At 38.7% G+C, this 26,325-nt stretch overlaps 2 protein-coding genes across 2 annotated transcripts in view; one reads left to right on the top strand and one right to left on the bottom strand.

Moving 5' to 3' along the window:
- LOC307137246 (hatching enzyme 1.2-like) overlaps positions 1 to 16,178 on the bottom strand; it is a 16,856-nt gene extending 678 nt beyond the window's left edge. The window contains exons 1-5 of the mRNA XM_079834788.1: positions 15,892 to 16,178; positions 2,729 to 2,806; positions 900 to 1,040; positions 702 to 819; positions 9 to 187 (exon numbers count right to left, since the gene is read on the bottom strand). Of these exons, the coding sequence (XP_079690914.1) occupies positions 9 to 187; positions 702 to 819; positions 900 to 1,040; positions 2,729 to 2,806; positions 15,892 to 15,937 (562 nt within the window). The 5' untranslated portion in view covers positions 15,938 to 16,178. The remainder of the gene's footprint in view (positions 1 to 8; positions 188 to 701; positions 820 to 899; positions 1,041 to 2,728; positions 2,807 to 15,891) is intronic.
- Positions 9,380 to 26,325, top strand: part of esrra (estrogen-related receptor alpha) — a 22,767-nt gene continuing 5,821 nt past the window's right edge. The window contains exons 1-6 of the mRNA XM_079834565.1: positions 9,380 to 9,748; positions 14,180 to 14,290; positions 18,537 to 18,926; positions 22,053 to 22,169; positions 22,295 to 22,408; positions 22,635 to 22,802. Of these exons, the coding sequence (XP_079690691.1) occupies positions 18,542 to 18,926; positions 22,053 to 22,169; positions 22,295 to 22,408; positions 22,635 to 22,802 (784 nt within the window). The 5' untranslated portion in view covers positions 9,380 to 9,748; positions 14,180 to 14,290; positions 18,537 to 18,541. The remainder of the gene's footprint in view (positions 9,749 to 14,179; positions 14,291 to 18,536; positions 18,927 to 22,052; positions 22,170 to 22,294; positions 22,409 to 22,634; positions 22,803 to 26,325) is intronic.

The raw sequence follows: 26,325 nt of genomic DNA, 5'->3' as shown, positions 1-26,325 counted from the left end.
CTTCTAACCTTGTGGAATATTCTCCCAGTTGATCCGGACGTACTGGTCTCTGTCGCTCCTGGTGTGCTCGTGGTGGAACCCCAGAGAATGGATGAGCTCATGCTCAATGAGCCCGTGAGAAACACAGCCGTCCACAGACAGAGACACCTGCTGTTTCCCTCCAGATCTCCCTACAGTAGACCAACAGCTGTAAACAGAGGAATATATTTAAACATAAATGTACACTACGATTCGAAAGTTTGGGGTCGGTAAGATTTTGAAAATGTTTTTGAAAGAAGTCTCAGCTCACCGAGGCTTCAATTATTGGATAATGCAGCAAATCAGTAATATTGTGAAATATTACAAATTTTAATCATTTTCCTATATATTTTTAAATGTTATTTATTTATTTATTTATTCCTGTGTTGGCAAAGCCGAAACACTGCCACGTGATCCTTCAGAAATCATTCTGATATGCTAATTTGCTGCTTAAAAAATAAAACACAGTTGTGCTGCTTAATATTTTTGTGAAAACCAAGATACCCTTTTTCAGGATTTTTTTAATAAATAAAAAGTTAAAAAGAACCGCATTTATTTGAAATAGAATTTTTTAATGACATTAATTTATAAATTACTATCACTTTTGATCAATAGCTTGCTGAATAAAACTGACCCCAAACTTTTATAAAGTATATTCATTATTTAGGCGTGGTCAAGCTCACCCTATCAGGTTCTCAATGCTGAGGTAGTCCACTTGATTGGTTCGAGGCACAAAACGGACACAGGTTTTTGCAAAGATGCTCTTCATTGCACTTTCGATCAGTGCCTTCTCATCGTTATCTATCATAATCGTAACAATGATAATAATGTTATTGGATTTTAATGCGGATCAGCATACAAGTTTTTCTCTAATCACTCACAGTAGTCATTAGCAATGGTGTATGGCACTTCAACCAGTCCAGATGGAGATTTTGGCCATTTGCAGTTGTCATTCAAGCATTTCATGGCATTCCTTGTTCTGGGTAAGGCCATATCTCCCTCCAGAAGTACGTCACTGATCTCTGAATCAAAACAAAACATAAAAGAGTCAGATCATTTCACACATTTAATTAAGGAACTCTCTTAGAGAAAATAATGTAATGATGTTGATTTATTTTAAAAAGACATGTACATGTATTTTAACTGTACAAATTACATATGAAAATATATGTTAACATTTCAATTCATATTAACATAGTCAAAATGAGTAAGTTAATTTAAATTAACCATTATATATAATATATATATATATATAGTATGAAAATATTTTTTCATTTTTCAAAACATTGTCAAGTCACCTTTATTTATATAGCGCTTTATACAATTCAGATTGTTTTAAAGCAGCTTTACAGTAATAACATGAAAATGATTCAATAATGGAAACATCATTTTGGCTGTACAGCAGCTCTAAAAGAAAATAGTGTCATTGTTCAGCTGAATTAGGTTCAGTGTTGAATCAGTTCCGATATATACACTATATTGCCAAAAGTTTTTAGCCTGAATGCCAGCCGAACCTAGCAACATTTGAGGTCGGGAAGATCGGTCTGGACTTGATCCGTTGTGGAGCAACTATGCTCAAGCTAGAGCTGTTCGGACCAATCAAATTGGTATTATAAAAAAGTGGAAGCAATTGGGAGCAACGGCAACTCAGCCATGAAGTGGTAGGCCACGTAAAATCACAGAGCAGGGTCAGCGCATGCTGAGGCACACCGTGCGCAGAAGTCGCCAACTTTCTGCAGAGTCAATAGCTACAGACCTCCAAACTTCGTATGGCCTTCAGATTAGCTCAAGAACAGTGCGTAGAGAGCTTCGTGGAATGCTCTTCCATGGCCGAGCAGCTGCATCCAAGCGCAATGCAAAGCGTTGGATGCAGTGGTGTAAAGCACGCCACCACTGGACTCTAGAGCAGTGGAGACGTGTTCTCTGGAGTGACAAATCACGCTTCTCTGTCTGACAATCCAATGGTCGAGTCTGGGTTTGGCGGTTGCCAGGAGAACGGTACTTGCCTGACTGCATTGTGCCAAAGTTTGTAAAGTTTGGTGGAGGGGGGATTATGGTGTGGGGTTGTTTTTCAGGGGTTGGGCTTGGCCCCTTAGTTCCAGTGAAAGGAACTCGTAATGCTTCAGCATACCAAGACATTTTGGACAATTTCATGCTCCCAACTTTGTGGGAACAGTTTGGGGATGGACCCTTCCTGTTCCAACATGACTAGCGCACAAAGCAAGGTCCATAAAGGAGTCCTGACTTCAACCCGATAGAACACCTTTGGGATGAACTAGAGTGGAGACTGTGAGCCAGGCCTTCTCGTCCAACATCAGTGCCTGACCTCACAAATGCGCTTCTAGAAGAATGGTCAAACATTTCCATAAACACACTCCTAAACCTTGTGGAAAGCCTTCCCATAAGAGTTGAAGCTGTATAGCTGCAAAGGGGGGGCCAACTCCATATTAAACCCGGATTAAGAATGAGATGTCATTAAAGTTCATGTGCACGTAAAGGCAGACGTCCCAAAACTTTTGGCAATATAGTGTATATTCAAAAATACAAAGAAGGTGGGCACATCCTCAAACCCAAACAGGGCTCAGGTGCAGGACAAAAAAAATAACTACAAATTTAAACGTTGCAATAAATTGGAGCAGTTTTATCAGTGTGCAGACATCACATTTGTTTTTTAGTATATCGTCAGAATAAAGTAGTAAATAACTATCACCTTTGTTTGCCTCCAGAATTATTGAAGAAATATCCATATCGTTGGGCTTCTCAGATTGGATATCTGAACAAAGAATGACTAAATTAAACCATACTTTTAAATAGGTTTGTATTTTATTGGTCTAAATCAGTGGTCCTTGGTACTTGGGTTCCAAAGTATTGCATGTGTTGTATTTGCCCTTAATTAACACAACTGATTCAGATCATCGGCTCATTAACAGAGAGCCGCATAAATCTCTCTTATCTGAGTGTTTCAGATACAAAATGTGCAATGCTGTGGGCCACAAGAACGCAAGAGGGTTGAATAGAAACTCACCTTGATCAGTGGGCAGCATCTGTGGAAAGAGCAGATACAAAGTAAGTGCGTGTGTAAATTTTGAAGTGAAGGTGCCCAACGCTGAAAGCTGCAGCTCGTACCATAGCAGGAAAAGCTTGAGAGAGATTTAGCAGCACAGCTGAGATGGAGAAAAGCAATACACAATCCATTTCCCTCAAAGTGTCTCAAAAAGGATTTCTAACTGAGAGGGGGAACTGTGAGGGAGCAGAGCAGCAACTTTTCTTATATAGAAAACATCTGGGAGTGTCCAGCATTTGGGATAAGGTTAAAATCAACACAGATCACTTGAAAAGATCTGAATAGCTTCTAGCATGAAGTTACATCAGCCCCACCCATTACAAATAAGATTATATTTGTTTGTTTCAGATTTAGACTAAAACAGCAACTTTAGGCCTTGGCAATCGTGCATTTTTGATGACAACAAAGTTAGTCTTTCAGATGGTCATATTGCTGTATTCAATTTCAACCGTCTAAATAAGAGCTAAATGTTAATTTTATGTACACTTATTCAAAGCAGCAAAAGTATATTAGAATGATTTCTGAAGGATCATGTGATACTGACCGAAGTAATGATGCTGAAAATTCCGCTTTGCCATCACATTTCATTATATTTGATTTTATAGTATTTTGCTAATACAGTATTTTTACTGTACTTTTGACTAATAAATGCAGCCTTGGTGACTTTTGAACAGTAGTACAAATAATATAAAAAGTTTATCAGGAGTCATTTAATGCTCATCAGAGTTATTGATTAATATTATGCGCTTTATTTACATAGGAAAGACAATCGCTTTATCATATAAATGCTAATAAATCTACACAGAATGCTTCGAACCCCATATACTGGAATATATATATATATATATATATATATATATATATATATATATATATATATATATATATATATATATATATATATATATATATATATATATATATATATATATATATATATATATATATATATATATATATATATACAGTGAGGAAAATAAGTATTTGAACACCCTGCTATTTTGCAAGTTCTCCCACTTAGAAATCATGGAGGGGTCTGAAATTGTCATCGTAGGTGCATGTCCACTGTGAGAGACATAATCTAAAAAAAATCCAGAAATCACAATGTATGATTTTTTTACTATTTATTAGTATGATACAGCTGCAAATAAGTATTTGAACACCTGTCAATCAGCTAGAATTCTGACCCTCAAAGACCTGTTAGTTTGCCTTTAAAATGTCCACCTCCACTCCATTTATTATCCTAAATTAGATTATCCTAATAGAACTTTTTGGTCATAATTCCACTAAACGTGTTTGGAGGAAGAAGAATGATGAGTACCATCCCAAGAACACCATCCCTACTGTGAAGCATGGGGGTGGTAGCATCATGCTTTGGGGGTGTTTTTCTGCACATGGGACAGGGCGACTGCACTGTATTAAGGAGAGGATGACCGGGGCCATGTATTGCGAGATTTTGGGGAACAACCTCCTTCTCTCAGTTAGAGCATTGAAGATGGGTCGAGGCTGGGTCTTCCAACATGACAATGACCCGAAGCACACAGCCAGGAAGGAGTGGCTCTGTAAGAAGCATATCAAGGTTCTGGCGTGGCCTAGCCAGTCTCCAGACCTAAACCCAATAGAGAATCTTTGGAGGGAGCTCAAACTCTGTGTTTCTCCGCGACAGGCCAGAAACCTGACTGATCTAGAGAAGATCTGTGTGGAGGAGTGGGCCAAAGTCCCTCCTGCAGTGTGTGCAAACCTGGTGAAAAACTACAGGAAACGTTTGACCTCTGTAATTGCAAACAAAGGCTACTGTACCAAATATTAACATTGATTTTCTCAGGTGTTCAAATACTTATTTGCAGCTGTATCATACAAATAAATAGTTAAAAAATAATACATTGTGATTTCTGGATTTTTTTTGTTGTTGATTATGTCTCTCACAGTGGACATGCACCTACGATGACAATTTCAGACCCCTCCATGATTTCTAAGTGGGAGAACTTGCAAAATAGCAGGGTGTTCAAATACTTATTTTCCTCACTGTATATAATTCAAATTTACTGAAAAGAATACTAATCTTAGACAATACATTCACTCTATGTGTTTGTGTTGCTGCATAAACGACTATTTTGAGCAATCGTGTTGATAAATTGTTTTATAATGCATTTTCATCATGTTTTCTAAGATCAGCTGGAAAACAAATAGGCTTATTTTGCATATGTATAATCGCAAACCTTAATATGGCCTCTGAAATGAACACACCGCTTTTGTGCATGAAACGGATCAAACATCATATATGGTAGAAACATACAATGGTTTCACTTTATTTTGATGGTCCCTTTAACACATTCTGTTGGCTAGAAGCTGCACCTACATGTCTACTAACTCTTGTTAGAATGTTAGTAGAGTACTGGTAGGGTTGGGGTTAGAATAAGTTGACATGTACTTGCAAAGTTACTTATAGTCAGTAGAATGTCTTTTGGGGGACCATAAAAATAAAGTGTTCGTAGATATTAAGCAGGCAGTCTACTTATATTCTAATGAGAGTTAGTTGACATGTAGTTGCAAAGTTACTTATAGCCCACAGAATCTTATAGTTCGGACCATCAAAATATAGTGTTATCCATGCAATTGCTGTGTTATTCAAAAACAAACAAACAAAACTTGCATTATGAATAACAGCTGAAACATCTTGAGCAACTGTGAAGGAAACAAATGTAATCCGACTCAGTGGGTGAGGTTGCCATAATCCTGTGCTGAAAGCTTACCTTAAAACCCTGTGAAGTGCTGAAATACGACTTCAAACTTTTCAGTTAACTCTGTTAAGTCTGTTCAGACATGATCCAAATGACTTGCTTGAAAACTTCCCCATTCACTGTAATCGCATCTGTTTTTAATTGCAATTAATTTATTTGTTTTATTTCGTAGACAAAACCACTGAACTGTATAGGAAACCATCAATCCCACTCCTGAACCCTCAGAAATAGACAGATAAGTGTATCATTTAAAGTCGGCATGAAACTGAAGTTGCGATAGTTATCTTTATTGTGAAATATATCAGTGTGAAACAACTTCTCGAACAAGAAAGAATGTAGGACGGACTTGATTGTGTCCATTGGGAATTGATTGGATCATTGTGGTTTGCTATTGGTCGATCTCATGTGAGTGACAGGTTGTCCTGCCCTCCAGTAAACACGTCATCAGAGAAGAGAAGTCTGTGCAAGAAGGAAGGGAAGTTATTTTTGATTAAATATTACGAGGGCACATGAATAAAACAATGATATGCACAGATAAATAATTTATAATAAATAGGCAATGTACCATTAAAAATGGTTTGATCTCACGGTTTCATGGTGACTTTAATTTCTGTGCATGTGGTGATTATGGTGTTCTGGTAGAGGGAGAATAGCTTACAGAAACTGCTTTCATGAGAAATTTAGTAGCTTTGCTATAATGTTTATGTTGGTCAACTGCAGAACAAAAAAAGGGCTGCTAAAAATAAAAAAAATAAACACAAACATAAATCATATTATTATCTGCCATCCTAAGTAATTCAATCACCATACACCATTACATTGCACAGTGAGCATTACAAAATTATTTGAGCACCTTGAGTACCTACTACTGACCAATATGAGATAAATGCTTTTGTCATATTGTCATTAAATACCACTCCTTATTGCATTTCTATTTCTCGCTGATTATCTTGGCATGCATCACTGCACACTGCTATCGCATTGTTGCTACACTACAGGAGCTTAAACTGGGCCACATGCTCGGATGTCTCAACTTTCGTGCAGGGAAACATATGACCTTGTGCGCGAGGACACTCTGTGCATAGACGTCACTAGTCGGCAGACTGGCACAATCCACTTATCTGCTGAATAATCACATCACCGCTAGATGGGGCTGCGGTGCGTCTGGCTGCTTCCATAATGATGCAATTACAGCATTCTCTTCTTTTGAGGGTTTCGTTAATTATAAACCACTCTTATCTATACTAAATAAATAAATATAAACATGTTTTGTATTGCGTTTGAATAGAAATGGGTCAGCAATCAAAAGCAGATCATACTAGTTTGCTTTCATCCAGTTAGGCCTATAGGAATAGCCAAACCTCATACACCCCTTTCACCACAGACAAAAGCTACTAAGGGTAATTTATGAAACACCTCACCAAAAGTTCCTCTCAAGTTTAAAATAACCGTTTCTATAGAAGTGTGGGAGTGAATACACTACAGTTTTGGCTGAAATATTTTTTTCCAGATGATTGTGTGTTTCATTGTGAGTTTGTTAAAAAGGAATGGACGTTTAACATGAGAATGATGCAGTGTCCCCTTTACTGCATAGCCTTCACCTCCCAGCTGTTGTCTTTTTGAGGCTATTATATTTGGATAGTGGCTCCCACCTGTTTCTGAGGTCATGACCTCTGTCAGCATTCCAGAGCACCGAGGTGTGACCTTTTGTGGCAGAGCCATAAACCAAATTTACACAAAAGCCTCTGTCGGTAAAGATCTCGTGTACTCCGTAAAAGTTGTAAAAGCATCTACCAAACTGTGAAAGGGCCGTTCAAACGAGGGCATGTGAGGAAACGTGCCGTGAAAGGAGCTCCATGTGAAGAGCTTCAGACAGAAGCAGAATGCGCCAGCGCGCAGCTCGGCTGAAATGCAGCGTTTGCTGCGTCGGGGAATGACCTTGAATTCAAGGTCGCGTGTACGTTCTCAATGACAACGGGAACACTAGCGCTTCCTGTTTCCTTTTTTAATCGCTTTTAATGCAGCGCGCGGTTGCTTCCGTAGCCTACAAATAAACCACACACTCATTGTGTTATTGTTAGTGTTCTTAATAGTCCATTAACGTCTCAGTTAATTTTACAAAACGGACATGTTTCAGTCATGCTGTCTGAGGAGGTGCATTCCTAAAATAGACCACTGTAGCCTAATAATTCCCTTAACACGGGACTCTTTTCCGTTACAGCATTTCACGTCTTTGAGGCGCACGCTCTCTCTCTCTCTTTCTCTCAGCTCTGTGTGCTGTGATCAGGTTACGCGGATTGTAGTCTCTCCTTCTTTCTCTCCTTCCTCTCTCCGCAGTCACTGTGAACTCTGCGCCGCTGGCTCAAAGCCCAAAACTGTTGTAGGAACCAGCTGACTATGGGAGGCCTAGAGCAGTGAGTTGGGTCAGTGTCACAAGACCGAGCGGACTGACATTTTCCATGCCATCTACAGCGATGTTTGATTTGCAGCTCTGCCTTTTATGCTTAGGCTAATGGGGCAAACGCATTCTGTCGCATTACTACGTACTCGGGTTTTTTTCTAGAACGGAACGTAGGCCTATCGGGACGTCACAATCAAGCCTATATTTTAGCTTCTATCATCAACTGATATAACCTAATATAACATCTGCACTTATAGTAAAACAAAAGGCTACATGATGACATGGAAACGAGCACTGACTCACAAAAACACTCATTGAAACAATCAATGTAACAGCAGCCTGTGTAGCATATTTATTTGTAAATCATAATGTGCCTACTGATTTTACCGTAGACCTAGGCTACTGTAGCCTAGGCCTAGCCTATATGTAGCATATTGTCCCATAAATATAGCCTGTAAGTTTATCCATATATAGTAACTTCAGGAATTATCCACATGGTTTATTGTAGAATTCGTGCATTTTAACATGAGATGAACTATTACGATTTTCCCTTAAAGTTTACAGTGCGCGTGTACGTGAATGAATATTCAACCGTGTTGGGTTTATAAAGGTCGTCATTCTGTTGACATAAATCACAATTATCTTTGAAAAAGGTGTCAAATGTTTTAAGTTCCCATCATAAATAATTAAAATAACTACTGCGTAACAGTTAAATGCATGAGCATTAGGCTTGATTAGAAACAGGGCTTTATAGTTTGGGACAAAACGCAGTGTTTTATTTGCTTTGATGAACCCTGTGGAAAGGCTGAATTATTAGTAGTCACGAATCATGCAGTTATTAATGGCCTCCGCCGTTTTTACACCATGCAAGCTTCATTTACCCCTTAATCAGTTACCTAAATAGCCCGGCATGATGTAAGAAATCTGAATAAATGCTTCGGATATTAGATCAAAAGTGTGTAAACTCGTGAGTCACACGTACAGTAGGTCAATTCCTCTTTATGTTTAAAGCGCTGCTGCTGCCGCCGCTTGTGACGAAGGCGCGAGGACGCGTGATTGGAAGCGGGAGCGGACGTAACGGAGAAACAGCAGACGCAAGAGCAGAGAGGGAGGAGAAACAACGAGGATATACGTAACCGGGATCTCAGCTGTATTAGCGGAAGACAGGATTCAGGCTTCCAGTGACAACCGAAACAGCAATATGGGGAACTAGTCCAGGGAAGAGCGAATCAAACATGGATTAAACATACGCGCTTTCTCAACTGACTGCACTCGCGCCGCCATTCATTCAAATTATCGAGTAGCTGCATTGATTTTATGTCACATATACCTTATTGTAATACATCACCAGAATTGCTAAGTAAGGTAGCCCACTTTAGCAAATAGGCAGAGTATCCGCTCCTTAAATCCGCCAATAGGACAAGACACAGCCTATGTGATATAGGCTACATATCGGATTGACTGTTTTGCTCAAGGGTTTCTTTGGTTGTTTTCGAGGCACCAGCAATGTTCTCTGAAATACTGGTAAGTGTTCATCCAACCGGCACCCAGCAACGCAATATGCACCTTTATTTTGTGCGAGTGTGGACGTTTAATGTCAGTGCGCGTGCTGTGAACCTGTCTGATAATCAGGATTCTGTCGTCATGCAGACCATCAATGGCAACTGTCTGCTGTCGCTACCAAAATTTCCATATTACGCTCAGCAGTAAAAACTTTACACTGTAAATAGGTCAGTGTCTTCTAATAGTTTGCTTGTACGACTACTAACAGCACGAGAACATGTCTTGGCAGATATTATTTAGTGCCTAACATGTGAATTCGCACACTGTATAGCTTAATCGTTGCATATAATGAGCATTATGCGCTTCTTACTGCGATAAAAGGGGGGAGAAGTCCGCAGTAACACTTTGCAGCACGCTGACCTTGATCGAGTTGTCCCCTGGCTCATACATTGTGTCAGCGCGTGAGATTTTACCTCGGACTCTAGTACTCGAGGCATGTCGCATTACCGGTACAGCCTTTCAGTCGGGAAACAAACTACCTCAAGCGCGACAGATCTGCTTTGCATTCGTGTATTCGACGCATTTCACGTCGTCACCGACGTAATGCAATTGGTACAATAACGTAGTAATTTTATTTGGCTTTTAAAAGTCTGTGTGCACTCTTTGAAGCAGACTTGGTGGCAGTATGTTGTCAAATGTAATCAAAAGCTGTGCGTACTGTACCATTCACGTAGGCTATACTTAATCGTTTCCCACATTAAAAAGTTAAAGAAAGTTTTATTCAGTTTCAAATGCTTTCGATTAAAATCTGACAAGAGATGAAAGTCACCATGAAATCAAAATGGACAATTCCTATTTTATGGAATATTGCAGTATTTATTAAATGATGTATCCATGCATATCTTTATTTAATTTTTTTAATTCATGTACCCTAACTTCACTGGCATCTCTTCTCTGATGACGTGTTAACTGGCTTGAGGGAGGGGCAAACCTGCCACTGGCATGAGATCATAGCAAATCACAAAGATCAAACGATCCAATCAATTCCCGATGGACAAAATCAAGTCCTGTCCTCCAATTTGTTTTTGTTCGTGAAGTTTAGTTCATATATACGTCACAAAAGGAAGAAAAGACTATCACAACTTCCATTTGATTGCGACTTGAAGACTCCAGACTTGTCAATAAAAGCTGATTTATTTTACATGGAGCCAGTTACCTTCATGGGGGCAGACATGTTGAGATCAGGTGATGTGACCAGCCGAATCAGTAACATTCTTGTTATTAAACATTTTTGGAATAAATTAATAAGGGTTGATTGCAAATAGCTCTTTTATAGTAACTAAAATCTGTGTGATTCTGCATCCTGCCTCTAGGTGTCAGTATAAAGTTGTAAGTATACTTGTTTTTTTTACGGCACAATAGAACATTGTGTGCGTCTCAATTAGCTCCCTAGTTCAGAAGTCAGGGCACTGATCAGGGAGTCGGCCATTTTAAGGGCTGTCTCAATCGCAGAATACTGAAACGGTCGCTGCCTAAAAAGTCCCACAATGCACCGCAAAACCCAGGGTGCATCGAACGGAAATTCTGAAGTGCGAAACTTATATCACGTGAGCTAACTCACTACACATAACGAAACGCACTACGCGTTTTTACAAATAGATATTATATTTCAGCATAAACATACATCATTAGACAGGTAAATGAACACAATCTAGCTAACATTAATACTTTAAGGCTGAAATGTTGCATGTATAAGGAACAAGCTAAATATTTATCATAATGTACTTTAAATAACATTACAAGTACACCCTAAAAAATGCTGGGTTAACAATAACCCAAGTTGGGTTGAAAATGGACTAACCCAGCAATTGGGTTGTTTTAACCCAGCAATTGGGTCGCTGGGTTAGTCCATTTTCAACCCAACTTGGGTTATTTTTAACCCAGCATTTTTTAGAGTGTAATGTCAGAAAGATATCAGCTCTGCTGTTGTTCATAAATACCAGTAATGATGTTGTACAATGAGGATGTTGTCACGCCACCGGAAATAGTCATCGGTGTCCCAATGTGTAGTGAGCCAGCGTCCTTTACTTTCCTTACCAGTGCCCGAATTTGTGAACATGATATACTGATTCAAGAGCTCGGGAGCTAGGGAACTGACTGAGATGCACACATTGCCTTTCAAAAGTACTCCATTTGATAGTGTGCATTACTAGTGCGCACTAGTATGTTTCATTGTTGTCCAGTGTCTGCGCTATTTCTCTTTGAAAGGTTAGAAAAGTCAGGCTGTATGTGTACAGTTCGCACGTACTATGCTGATGACCAAATTTGTGACATGCGCACTGTGTGCATACAATAGCGCACTTGAAAAAATGAACTTTGGGCTTAAGTCCAAGACGACTGCCATATAATCAGCGCAACAAACAAATATTGCTGATTGCAACAATGTTGCTTTAGTCAATGACTGGAAAAAATGAACCAATCGGAGAGTCCTAACTTTTTTACAGTTACATTTAAGTCTACTGTAAAAAGCCTTTATCTAATTGGTTGTGTAGAGATCGAATATTTATCGAAACTTGAAATTCCGGTTGACCACTATAGGTCCCTCTTGAACGTGATTGGGAATCTCTGTTCTTAAGAAGTTGTAATCCAGTTTAGCAATCAACCTTTCATTTGTCAAGGCTGAACAAGGTCACCTTTTGAGGTCTGCTCTGACAGTCTTTGCTCTACAGTTGCATGTATGCATACTGTTGTCGAAGTTCAAAGGCTAACACACGGTATCTGTGATTTATATGCTGAGAATTAGATTTACACAGTAAACTTTAGATTAGAAATCAGTTGACGACTGCTACTATGCTTTAATTTTACACACAGCACCACCTGACATCTATACTGACTGCTGCATGATATATCACTTTGGCATTGATATTGCGATATCTTTGTAGCTTTAACAAAGCTTAATTATATTTAATTTATAGAGTGGAGACTATGCAGTGTTGATTATTCAATTTCTGTACCTGAATACTGTTAGAATTGCCTGAAAAAACATAGGCTAAAGCACTGTTTATTTCATTTGTATCTTTGTTTTATTGTATGTATCTATGCTTGTATTTGGAACTGTTTTCATATCGCAATATATATTGCAGAGAAATCAAATATCAGTTTTTTCCAATATCATGCAGCCCTAATACTGACCACTGTGACTAGTTTAAGAATAGGTCTAACTCTGAAAAGTAGAGCTGATCCTAAAAAAATAAATCAGTAACCTCAAGTAAAAAAAAACACAAGTAGAAATCTTTAACTAATGTGCATTGAGGTCTAACAGAACAACTTCACTTTTGTACTTTTACGATATGTGACAAAGACATTTAGTTAATTTAATAAAACATAATTAATTAAGTCACTGAAAGATAAAATGTATTTTATATTTGTGGGGCACACATTGTGTCTGTTGTCTCTAATGTAAAAAAAAGAAAGAAAGTGATGAAAAAGTCTATCTGAAAGAAAGACCGCTTTACCCACTCGGTTTATTTGCATTCTCCTCTCAAGAAAAAAAATCTCAGATATAACTGGACCAAAATCCCTGTGATAGTGTTATCAATGCACATTTAGTATCTGAGAATATCCTAAAATATTTATAATCTTAAACTTATTTCAGTTAACATTTATTTAATTTTTTATGCTTTTAGTTTTAATTAATTATTATAACCCTGCAATTACCCATATCTCTTTTATACTTTAAACTTGCTAAATTGTCTCTCAGCAGTGAAGCACTTTGTCCTTCACATGTATTTGCCGTCACACACACAGAGTCCTTTTGGAGTTACTGTGCCTGTCCTTCAAACCCCTCCAGTGACTTTGACCTTTGGAATGTGTCAGAGAGCGGAGGGGGGATGGGGAATGTTGTGTGCAGAAATCATATGAGAGTATCCAAGTGTCCGAATGCATGCCAAGATTGAGTGAATGACGGTGAGCAAGACCAGAGAGTGGTTGCATGGGAGAAAGACAAAGAAATGGTTTCTCCCTCAGTCAGCGTTTTGTGCCTAATGGTGTAGGTGGTGAGGGGTAAAACATGGATACGGTGTAATAGACACACAGATTATTATGGGGTATAAATCAGGCTCTTATACAGCCCTACAAGAGGTTTGTGTGACATTGACCAGGACTGACTCTCATTTTTTAAAGCAAGAAACAAAGACGAGATAAATCACTATGCAAGACCTAATGCTGCAGAGACCACATTTACAGCTAATGTTGACTCTGATTAAATCTGCAATTTTTGTTAGATATCTGCAATGCTTTTATGGGAGGTTTCATTTAGTTTTAGTTTCGAAAAGATGTGGTTCAGGCTAATGGTGGTTTCAGTTTTATTTAGCAATATGTGCCTCTGCTGAAGCAATAATGGAAGTCTAATAAATGTGTTGATGTATCACTAATTTTCTCTTTTCTTGACAGGGTTCCTGATACCCAGTTTGAACTGACCTGCAGTCTTCTGACTCCAAAATATAGAGAGAAGATTATCAGCATACACAAAAAGACTAACGACCTTTGGCTTTTGAGCAAAAGGTAAGATAATTGTTCTCTAAATAGTTTTTTCCCCTTTTATTTTTATTTATACTCTGATTATTTGAATGTGCATATATGTCCTAAAGCATGTATGTAATTTTAAAATATAAAGTTTATGTTTAAGCAAATAAATGGGTATACAGTTGGGGATACCGTAGCAGTAAGATGTTTAAAATGCAGAGATCATATATCACTGTACAATCCTAGATGTTTGTTTGAGTTCAGACCTATTTTGAGTAGCTGATTTTCTCTTTGCCCTTTTCTGTCTCTCATTACATCAAACGTATTAACATAACTGCCTTGAGCTGAAGGAAAACAAACGACTTGCCTCAGTGCCTCATTCTTTCCTCATCACTTTTAGGCTAGGCCTACTAGCTTTATTATGGAATAACTTGTCAGCAATGCTAAAGATTTTTTTTTATCAATCATTATTGCGTGATTATCTGAAATGAAATATTTTGTAAAAATGCGCCTGAGTGTGTTTGGCTGCTATGAGCAACTCTCCTCCCTCCTGAGGGCTGCCAAATGACTCATGACACGTTTGTCAGGGGGAAAGTGAAGTTCAAAGATGCTCATTGCTAACTAAACTACGCTTATTCGGGCTTGTTTAAAGGAACACAGACGGATTTCTTTGTGTGAGTCAATGAATAGCTATTTTTGGGTACATGTTCTCCGGTAGAGACGTTTGGAGGAGGTGGGACATATCTTGAATGAGTAACGTTAGGTAAGTTAGCGAAAGCTAAGCTATGGCTGATTCTTATGAGTGTGAAGCAACACAGCACCAGACTTTTAAACATTCATATACATTACAAAGAGGGAAATAATTCAAACGAGGATAAATATGGATGTATTTAGACTTTGTAAGCTTTACAGACCAGACCTACAGGAAACGTTTGATTCGGTTGATAAAGTAGCAAAAATAGCACACTGAATATCGCTGATTTTACATTCAAAATTGGCTGTGAATTGTTTTGGAGCCATCTTTTTAGTGAACCGTGCTGACTCGGTCCGAGCGGTTCTTGAGTAAACGACTCCGATCCATTTAACCGTGAACCGTCATTTCCGATTCTGAGAACCGAGGAGTGATTAGAAAGGTTGGAGTTCAGATTTGACTGATGGTTCGAAAAGTAAGTTGATTTTAAATGTACTGAAAATATAATTACGGCTTGTTGGTAAAACCGTTATATCAACAAGCGATTGGGCTTTAATGAATAGCATTAAAACGTGCATAGACTCAGCCAAGAGGTATACATTAATTGTATTTTAAAGTAAATGAAAGAAATATGTAACGTATGTTCCAGATGACTTTGTTTTCATTAGTTAAATCATGGCTGCAACAAACTGAACTGAGGCATATGAATTACGCCTAATTAATAACACGTATTAAACAGTAATATGTGCCTACACATGGCTTTATTGGAGTGTTGTTAAGCATGAAAATATGCCACGCCGTGATGACAGGGACCACGTGATTTACGTAATAACGTGATGACGCAAAAGAGCGCTAAATGGTCTTGAAGCGGTTCTTTGAAATGAACTGTTCGAAAGAACCGACTCACGGAAATGTGTTGGACTTCTCATCACCACATCAAATTTCTCACCTTTTCCACCATTTCTATGTAATGAGTCGAATCGGAAATCGCACATCGGTGAGCTTCTGCGGGAGAAACGCGCGTGCGTGGTCGTGGTCACGGTGGTTGGCACCACATGATCCGTTTGCCCCTTTTCCTTTGTAGTCTGTCATTTACATGTGTTTGAACAGGAACGTTTCTCCATATCCGGTTCGTTCAGTTTGATGAGGGATTTAGAGCTCTCAGCTTGTCCTCGCTATGAGCGATTGGATCATTTACCTCCAGTGAGCCGGCGCAGCGGCGCGTGGCATGTCCTCACTGTAGCCACGTGATCGGGTTCAGTGGAGTGCTCAAAGCATTGCGAAATACTCTTTGAACAGGGCAAACTTAAAGATTGAGACCAAGTGACTTTTAAGCGCCATTACTGTTGATTTTCTTCACACGTCTCCCATATTTATCATATGAATTAACATTCTGTTGGTATGTGAGTATAGGTTAATGTGTGCAGAGGCGGAATGAACATGTTTGGCAGAAAGTACAGTGGACTTGGAGGCATTGGGGCACAGTTACATTCTGCACACTCACCAAGTTGCAACACAACACACACAACCAGGTGAAAGGGGAATAGTGTCTTTGTGTGTGATATCCGCTGAGGACAAATGATGGTGGAAATGTAGTTTATGACCATTATCCGAGTGGAGAGTTTATAATCATGATGATATGAAACTGTATATGTGCATTAACCTATATATTTCAGAAAATGTATGACTAGCAGTTTAATCAGAAAGTCCATAAACCCAGTATTGCTCCCGTAATCACGAGGAGCTGGTTGTGTTCCCTACTTGGCAGTCGTTCTGCATCTTGGATAATTTTTTTTATGTGCTAATGATAGACCCTTTTTCTTTTTCGCTAAATGCATAGAATGGCAAGATCTGGCATCATAGGTCAGTTTGTCCCTGAGGGTTATAAACTGGCTACCGTGGAGCAGTTAAGAGTCTGTAGGGCATCTTTTGTGGATGTATAATTAGGCGATTGGTTCCCTCTCCTGGATTAATGACCCTAATCTGGTGTGGACGGAGGCCATGGCACTGGGATTATGGACAGATTTGTGCAGAATTCTGTCATGTGCATATGTGTGTTTTGCTCACTAGGAGAAGCCTTGTAATGCATTTTCATCAATGTGAAAGGCTATACAAGTTACCTGTAGATCTTGTGTTTGAATGGCTTTGCATAGCAATACTTTGATTTACTAATACTGAACCTATGTATTCATGCTCGTTAAAATGCTCTGATAATACATACATATGCTATTTTGCGAGCAGAATGAAATCTAAAGGTTAACCATGTAAAATGTATTGCATGCATAGGGTTGCTGTGTGAGCACAGGTGAGTAGGAAGCTGAAAATAGAGTTCAGAGACTTCCCAACATAACACTGCTTGCGAGTGAGGACATATAGGTGCTTGTTTGAAGCTGCGCTTGAATGCTGTGTGCTTGCTCAGCATGCACCTGCATGTTAACCAAATGAAAAGAAGGGCAAGGATTACTGAAAAATAAACCGCAGACCCTTCATATGTTTGCCATTTATTGCTTCTTTAAAAAAAAAATTGTTTTAAAGGAGACTTATGCTGCATTTACACTGTAAAGCCTACTGCACATATTCAATATTTAGACAGACATTGGATTTTTTTTTGTCCTGACTCCTGTCTGTTTACATTGACTTAAGACAATGTGATTGTGTTTGCATTAATGACCTACCAAGATGCCCTAGAGCTAGGCTGACAACAGCACAGTCTTTACTCTTTAGTTAGTTAGTTTAGTTGTTAGCAGTAGGTTAATCATGGGGTGTTATTTCTCCTATTGAGGGGTGGTGGTTGTTCTCAATAACAGTAACTTTTCCATTAAGGTGATATTTGCACACTAAAACCGATTTCCAGTGGCTTTTTCTGCTTTTTATAAGGCATTTTTTTATGCTAACCTTATCAAATGTCACGCTTTGTCACGCTTTGTCAAATTCTTAAGTGCAATCAATAAATTAGAATAAGACACTATAGGGCTGTTACAGTTACATAAATACTGTTACAACATTCATGTTTTAAATATACAATTTTTAATATAGAAGTATAAAATGATGGAAAAAGAAGTGATAGCCTACATTACAACCGCACAATCGAGCAAAAACTGATAATATTCTAAGTCTGAAATGCCACTCACTTAATATTAGCTTGGAACTGTTTTATGAAATCAGTATCACATTTGCACGCGTTCTGATATTAGGGAAAAGAAAGCATTCTTCTTGTGTGATATTGCTTAACTAGATCATATTTTATATATCCCTATATCTTGAGTCTGGAGGCATTTTTATTCAAGTCAGTGGCATTTTTCACCCAAGCGCCCGTTACTTTTTGACCCTGGTTGTTCTGTGACATTACATGCTTGACTTCATTTTGAATCTGCTGATTAACCTTCAGGATTCAGACGTAGTAATTCCCATGCATTCATTTTAATGTATGTCAGACTGAGATGGTTGGATATCAAATATGTATCGGATTTTAAAGCACATATGAAAGTGACCCAAATCAGATGTGGAAGCATTCAGCCTTAACCTCATCTAGATGACGATGAAGTTAAAACAAAGGTGCCTCTTTTCCTCATCATCTCACATTTTTCTCTACAGGTATCATGTCTTCCAGAGAGCGACGCTCCGACATGTACATAAAGGCTGAACCCAGCAGTCCTGAGGGAGGAGGAGGCGTCGGTGGGAGGACCAGCCCAGGAGGAGCATCCTCAGACTCCTCTCAGAGTGCAGGAGGGGGTTCCAGAGGAGAAGGCGCTGGCCGCTACTCCCCGCCCCTTTACACACCTGCTCTACGTTGCCATTTTAAGGAGGAGGGTGCGGACGGAGCCGAGGAGGGCTCTACCGGCAGCGGAGGAGGCCGCTGCAAGTATGCACTAAGCACGCTTCCCAAAAGGCTGTGCTTGGTGTGTGGAGATGTGGCGTCTGGCTACCACTACGGAGTGGCTTCATGTGAAGCCTGTAAGGCTTTCTTCAAAAGAACCATACAGGGTGAGCATGTCATACTGTGTAACAGATTCACTTGTCTTTACAGATAACTTGTAAGTAAGCCAAGCCCGCTAGTTGTCTGAATCAGTGTTTCCTGCCCCCCTGAGAGCCACCGCTGTGTCAGCCTCTCGGCAAAATAAGTCATGTTTATCCAGAATTGAATGTGATGAGAGAGAAAAAAAAATTGCTTTCCTTGAGATAATACCAAGACAGCATGTCTTTCTATTGTGATTCTATTTTTATCATTGGATGTACACAGAAATAAACACATAGCTTAAGTATAATCCACTTTGAAAACAAATGATCTTATCCGGCTCTTGAGCCGATTCCTTTTAATTAATGAATTGCTCAAAAAGACAGGTTAACATTTTGAATCACTTTAATCAATCCTTCATTTAATTGATTCGCTGAATCCAGTTGCTGAACAGCAAGTCTTTACTTTCAGTCATGTCTGACGGAGACGATCAGCGAGTAAATTTAAAACTCATTTTACTTGTTTAAAAAAATGTTATCAGGTGGTAAATCATTACATATTTTCATTCCTCTTTACATTAGTCAGTTGTTTAGCAGTGATTTCAAAACCGAAAGTAAAAAACATCCCTTTAATGCATGCCTGGTCTTAAAATTGACATTAGGAACTCTAGACTATTTTTTATAAAACAAAGCAGACAGACAATCCTTCTCCAGTGACAACCTAGTTTTGTGCATTCGTATTATATATTAATTATTTTTATATCTTAATATATATCTTATTATATTTAAATTGAGTTGTGCGGCTCTGTTCTGGACTAATTGTAATTTCTCCCAAGTTTTTACTTGATGCACTCTACCACACCACTAGGCAATGATCTAAATAAGAACCAGTGTTTGCACAATTTGACAAATACAGTGTTGTGGTAAAAAGTTTGCACATCTCTTAATAACTGACAAACCTCTTATATATATCTATCTATCGATCTATCTATATTTTCTCATTTTGACCACTTCAGCCTACTGCCTAATGTAACTCCAAGAAGTCTTATTTCCTCTACCTAGTCAATTCATAGTTGGGAGTCCTGAAGGGCAAAACCGCCATAGAACTGCAGCACAAGCCTGTCAATTCTTTAAAAATATGTCAACAAGATGCAAGTTTTGGGCACTTGTGATCCGTATACAGCACCTGCTGCAGTATTTCAATCACTAAAAACAGCGGGACGGTTTTAAAACGCTTAACGTGAAAAACACTTAGGGTGGGTTGCACCAATAAGGATTCAATTGCTAATCAAGAATTTTTTGATCTGGGTTTTATTTTAAATAAAGTTGTGTTGCACTACTTCATTTTAAACACAGATAAATGCGTAGAAAGACTGTTAGAATTAAAGGGCTGATCGAGCAGCATAGGCGGAGGGTGAGTCGACGCCAGGCTAAAGAATCCTTATTAGTGAAACCCACCCTTAAAGTGCCTTAATGTACGAAAACAGTGATATTAAAAGATCACATTGAGTTTACACCTTTTTGATGATACGTAATATATACAGGCGAGTAGATGAACCAAGAATACCGGTATGCACACAACACGTTTTCTTTATAATGGTTTTTGATGGAAAAACACTTAACGAGAAACAATTAATTGTTCATTTGCTTGCCTGTACAAAGTAGGCATAATCAATAAGGTGTATATTGAATTTGGTAACATGCTTGCAAAATAAAGCTTAAAGGATTAGTTCACTTTTAAATAAACTTTTGCTGATAATTTACTCACCCCCATGTCATCCAAGATGTCCATGTCTTTCTTTCTGCAGTCGAAAAGAAATTAAGGTTTTTGATGAAAACATTCCAGGATATTTCTCCATATAATGGACTTCAATGGGCTCCAAACGGTTCAAGGTCCAAATGACAGTTTCAGTACAGCTTCAAAGGGGTTTAAACGATACCAGGCGATGAATAAGGGTCTTATCTAGCGAAACGATCAGTTTCTGCAAGAAACCGATCAGTATTTATGCTATTATTTTACCTCTTATCAGACGAATGTGATAATCTCTGAGCTTCGCCATATTTTCTGCTAAGTGAGGTCAAAATACGAGCGTGGTCATAGATATATCGATCGTAGATGCCTCATTGTACTGATCCGTGCAGGCGCTAATGAGGCATCTACGTATACATCTAGGACCACGCTCTTATTTTGACCTCACTTAGCGGAAGTTATGGCGGAGCTCAGAGATGATCACGTTCGTCTGATAAGAGGTAAAATAATAGCATAAATACTGATCGGTTTCACACAGAAACTGATCGTTACGCTAGATAAGACACTTATTCATCGTTTGGTATCGTTTAAAGCCCTTTGAAGCTGTACTGAAACTGTCATTTGGACCTTGAACCATTTGGAGCCCATTGAAGTCCATTATATGGAGAAAAATCCTGGAATGTTTTCATCAAAAACCTTCACTACTTTTTGACTGCAGAAAGAAAGACATGAACATCTTGGATGACGTGGGGGTGAGTAAATTATCAGCAAAAGTTTATTTAAAAGTGAACTAATCCTTTAATATCTTTTAATGCATATGTACTTAAAGGCCTTAAACTGCTTGAACCCCGATAAATGCTGCTTGCAGCTTTAATTAAACTTAGATTTACTAACAGCTTGTGCTAGTGCACACCCTCTATTGGTGTTAAACTACTGTCAGGGTTGTGTCAGACACAAAAGGTATGGGAGGAGAGTATTTAAATGAATCACGCATGCTGGTTTTACTAAGGTTTGCGCTCAATTTACTGGGATTTGTGCCATTATTTACCTGGCAAAAAGCATGTCTTAAACCAGACACTAATTTGCATTGGTCATTATGGAAATTATATGTCTCCCATCTGCGTTTTTTTGCGCTCTCACACTAATTTGCCATGTTTAGTAAATCTGGCCCTTAGTATCATTTCTGACTGGTTGTTCATATGACAAATAGTTAACGATATTAATTATTTTTTGGTAGTATTTAAATGAATTAAACTATTTTAAATTGTTAAAAAAATTGCATCATTGATTTTTATTGTTTATAAATATATAATAATTTTTTATGAAGAGCTGACGGCTTCTTGCTACAACAACATAATTCTGTAGGAAACCGCTTTGAACTCTTCGTCTTCACCTCCATCCAACAGGCAATATTGAGTACAGTTGTCCTGCTTCTAATGAATGTGAGATCACCAAGCGCCGCAGGAAGGCCTGTCAGGCATGTCGCTTCACCAAGTGCCTCAAAGTAGGCATGCTTAAAGAAGGTGAGGTGGCACCTGGCCAGCACAACTAGTCTTCTCTCTTACGATACCTCAGTATACGGTGTGGTCCACAGGCAGTGCCAATGCCGTAATCCTTATTCTGTGTTTGGTGTGTGCGTTTGGTGTAGGAGTCCGCCTGGACCGAGTCAGAGGAGGACGGCAGAAGTACAAGAGACGCCCAGAGGTGGAGAATGCCACGTACCAGAGTGCACCGATACCTTTAAGAAAAGAGGGAGAGAAAGGTAATAAAATATTATTTGTTTGTTTATTTAATTTAGAATTGTATAATTATTTAATTTAGTTTACATTTTTATTTTATTATATTAAACATTAAATTAATACAATTTATGAAAACACAATTTCATTGTTCACAATTACTGCTGCATGTTGTATTTTTGTACAGTTGATAAATAAACTTTGGCTTAACTTGATTATTCAGCTGAGTAATGTTTAGTTTGTTTCTCTCAGGTTCATCCAGCATCATTGTGTCTCATCTGCTGGTGGCGGAGCCAGAAAAGCTGTTTGCTATGCCAGACCCCCTGCAGCCTGACACGGCCCAGCGGACGCTCACCACTCTCTGTGATCTGGCCGACCGGGAACTAGTTGTCATCATCGGCTGGGCCAAGCACATTCCTGGTAAGTGAGAGCAAGAAGAGGAACAGCAAAATGGTTGGCAAGGAGACCGTGTCAAGGAAGCCGTTCTGGTGTCTAGCTACAAGTTACTCACTCTCCTGTTACTTAAATTAAGCTAAAGTTAAACTACTACCACATAGTTATGCCTGTCTCAACCTTTGTCGATATGATTCACTGTCTGATTCTGATTCATATTGCACATGAAACTGGAAAGTACTTTCTGGATCTGGTAAGCTCTTATTTGATTGGCTGTGTGAGGAAATAAAGGGTTTTTTGGGGTTAATAAAAGATTTAAAAAAAGTTATCAGAATTCGTCAGGAATCCCCTGCTGAAGTTTACAAATTTAGTGGCATCAAATCTTTTTTTTAAACAACTACTAAGTGTTGTTAACTTTATATATATATATATATATATATATATAAAATTTGTAAACTTCAGCAGGGGATTCCTGACGAATTCTGAAAACTTTTTCATCTTTTAACTTTAACTATATATATAATTTGCATATTCTGCTTTTTAGTCTGGTGTTAGTTTATTAGTCTATGTCCTGCTATTTTTTCATGGTGGTCTATTGTCATGTCAATATGTTTCAGATAAAGGGTATGTAAAAAGATAATGAACAGTGGTTTTTGCTTTACGTTGGTCAGACAGTGGCAACTGAATAATTAGCAAATATGGACCAAGGCTTGTTTTTTCTTCTAGAATCAAGTATAATGGTACTAATTTTAGTAGTAGAGGTCCCCTGCAATCTGTGCCACGAGTAGCAGACATCCTCTTTTGAAATATCCTCTTTTCCTCTGTGGTAAAGAAAATAACTCATCATGTTTACTCATGCAAATTCTGGTAACACTTTACAATACGGTCTCATTAGTTAACATTGGTTAATGTATTTACCATGAACTAACATTGTGTTACTGTTACAGTATGTATTAAACTTTGTTAACGTTAGTTAATAAAAATAGTATTGTTTGTTCATGTTAGTTCACTCTGTATTTATTAAAATGAAAAGCTGTATTTGTTAACATTATGCATAGTTATGCATTAGTAAATGTTGAAATTAACATTGACTAAGATTAATAAATGCTGTAGAAGTATTGTTCATTGTTAGTTCATGTTAACTAATTAAACGTTATTGTAAAGTGTTACCCAAATTCTTAATATTCTATTTATACTGATATTACTGTGAAAAATGTTACTTACTAGCCAAATACCACTAATATATTTGGTGCTTGGAATGAGAGAAGATCAGATGCCAATAGACCTTATTCAGAGTGTCGCCATGGCAGGTATGAAATCAAGGCTTTGAGACTTCGTGTTTTCAATGGTATCCGCCATGAAAAGCTGTATAAAGCTTCTAGATCACTTATAATTTTACACAGCTCATGTTGTCTGGAGTTTTTTTTGTCTACTGAAATCTCTTCACACGGTTTAGAAATGTGTTTATGGGAATGTTTGACCATTCTTCTAGAAGCACATTTGTGAGGTCAGGCACTGATGTTGGACGAGAAGGCCTGGCTCACAGTCTCCGCTCTAATTCCTCCCAAAGGTGTTCTATCAGGTTGAGGTCAGGACTCTGTGCAGGCCAGTCAAGTTCCTCCACACCAAACTCGCTCACCCATATCTTTATGGACTTTGCTTTGTGCACTGGTGCGCAGTCAGGTTGGAACAGGAAGGGGCCATCCCCAAACTGTTCCCACAAAGTTGGAAGAATGAAATTGTCCAAAATGTCTTGCTATGCTGAAGCATTAAGAGTTCCTTACACTGGAACTAAGGGGCCAAGCCCAACCCCTGGAGAACAAAACACACACACACACACACACACACACACACACACACACACACACACACACCATAATCCCCCCTCCACCAAACTTTACACTTGGCACAATGCAGTCAGACAAGTACCGTTCTCCTGGCAACCGCCAAACCCAGACTCGTCCATCGGATATTAAGACAGAGAAGCGTGATTCGTCACTCCAGAGAACACGTCTCCACTGCTCGAGAGTCCAGTGGCGGCGTGCTTCACACCACTACATCCAACGCTTTGCATTGCACTTGGTGATGTAAGGCTTGGATGCAGCTGCTCGGCCATGGAAACCCATTCCATGAAGCTCTCTAAGCACTGTTCTTGAGCTAATCTGAAGGCCACACGAAGTTTGGAGGTCTTTAGCTGTTGACTGCAGTTGCCGACTTCTGCTCACTGTGCGCCTCAGCATGCATTTTTACGTGGCCCACCACTTTGTGGCGGAGTTGCTGTTGTTCCCAATTGCTTCCACTTTGTTATAATACCACTAACAGTTGACCGTAGAATATTTAGTAGTGAGGAAATTTCACAAATGGACTTATTGCACAAGTGGAAACCTATCACGGTACCGCGCTTGAATTCACTGAGCTCCTTAGAGCAACCCATTCTTTCACAAATGTTTGTAGAAGCGTCTGCATGCCTAGGTGCTCGATTTTATACATCTGTGGCCATGAAAGTGATTGGCACACCTGAATTCAATTATTTGAAGGGGTGTCCCAATACTTTTGGCAATATAGTGTATTTTTGCAGGGTTTCTTCAGCAGAACAATTCAAAAACACGTTAAACAACAGTGCAACCCACTGAAGAGATGTATTTCTATCCCTCACAGCCTCGCTTTAATTCCCATTAAAAGATGGCACTGCTGTGAATAAGGTCTGTGTGCCGATAACAGGCTAACATTTCAGGAGGCTACGACAATGCCAGCTAGAAAACAGTTTGTAGCTTGTTAATCAATGATATTTGATGGTTCTCACGTTTCTGCACTGCTGGGAAGTGCTGATCAATCACACCTGTCTGCAGAGAACAGGTGCCTGAAGAAAGATTATAATTGAAGGGAACTGGAGCAGGTGAGTCAGTGCAACAGTCAGAATGGGGAAGACTTTTCTCCTAATTGCTGTCTGAGCTCAGTCTTGGAAGGAGCCATTTCAACCGCCTTTGTCAGTCTCTGGCTATTTTCAAGACCTCCAATTTCAGAGCACCATTGTGAGTGTCCATGCTGTACTCATCATCAACAACTCTCATCCTGCTCTCCTCACATCGCTTGCTGTGCGTGTCCACTAGATGTGAGATGAGCAGGCCTTTCTTAGTCTCTGTAGGAGGTGAGCAGCTGCCTTTATTGTGGGGTATTGTGGGATTGACCGTGCTGACAGTGTCCAAAAGCTGAAAAATGTTTTATGCACTTTGTGCAATTTCTATGAGGTAAAGCTGTTGATGTCTGTCATAAGCTTTTCATAATTTACCAACAGTGCTGGAATTCATTTCAAAAGCAGTTTCTCAGAATCTCAGTGCCACTTTCAATACCAAGGCAAAATAGATTAGTTAAAAATAAAAATACCTACAATACTATTTCAAATATTATAAGAATATTATTTAAAACAATGTCATGTAGCCTTTCTCAAATATGTAAATATTGCTTTCATTTTTCCAAAATTATTATTCAGTAAACAGTTAAGTGTTTTTTTTTCATGTCCTTTAAAAAATGTGATTAATATTACTGACAC

The sequence above is a fragment of the Gobio gobio genome (genome assembly GCF_949357685.1).
Source record: "Gobio gobio genome assembly, chromosome: 14".
NCBI lineage: Eukaryota > Metazoa > Chordata > Actinopteri > Cypriniformes > Gobionidae > Gobio > Gobio gobio.
This window is presented reverse-complemented; position numbering and strand designations above follow the sequence as displayed.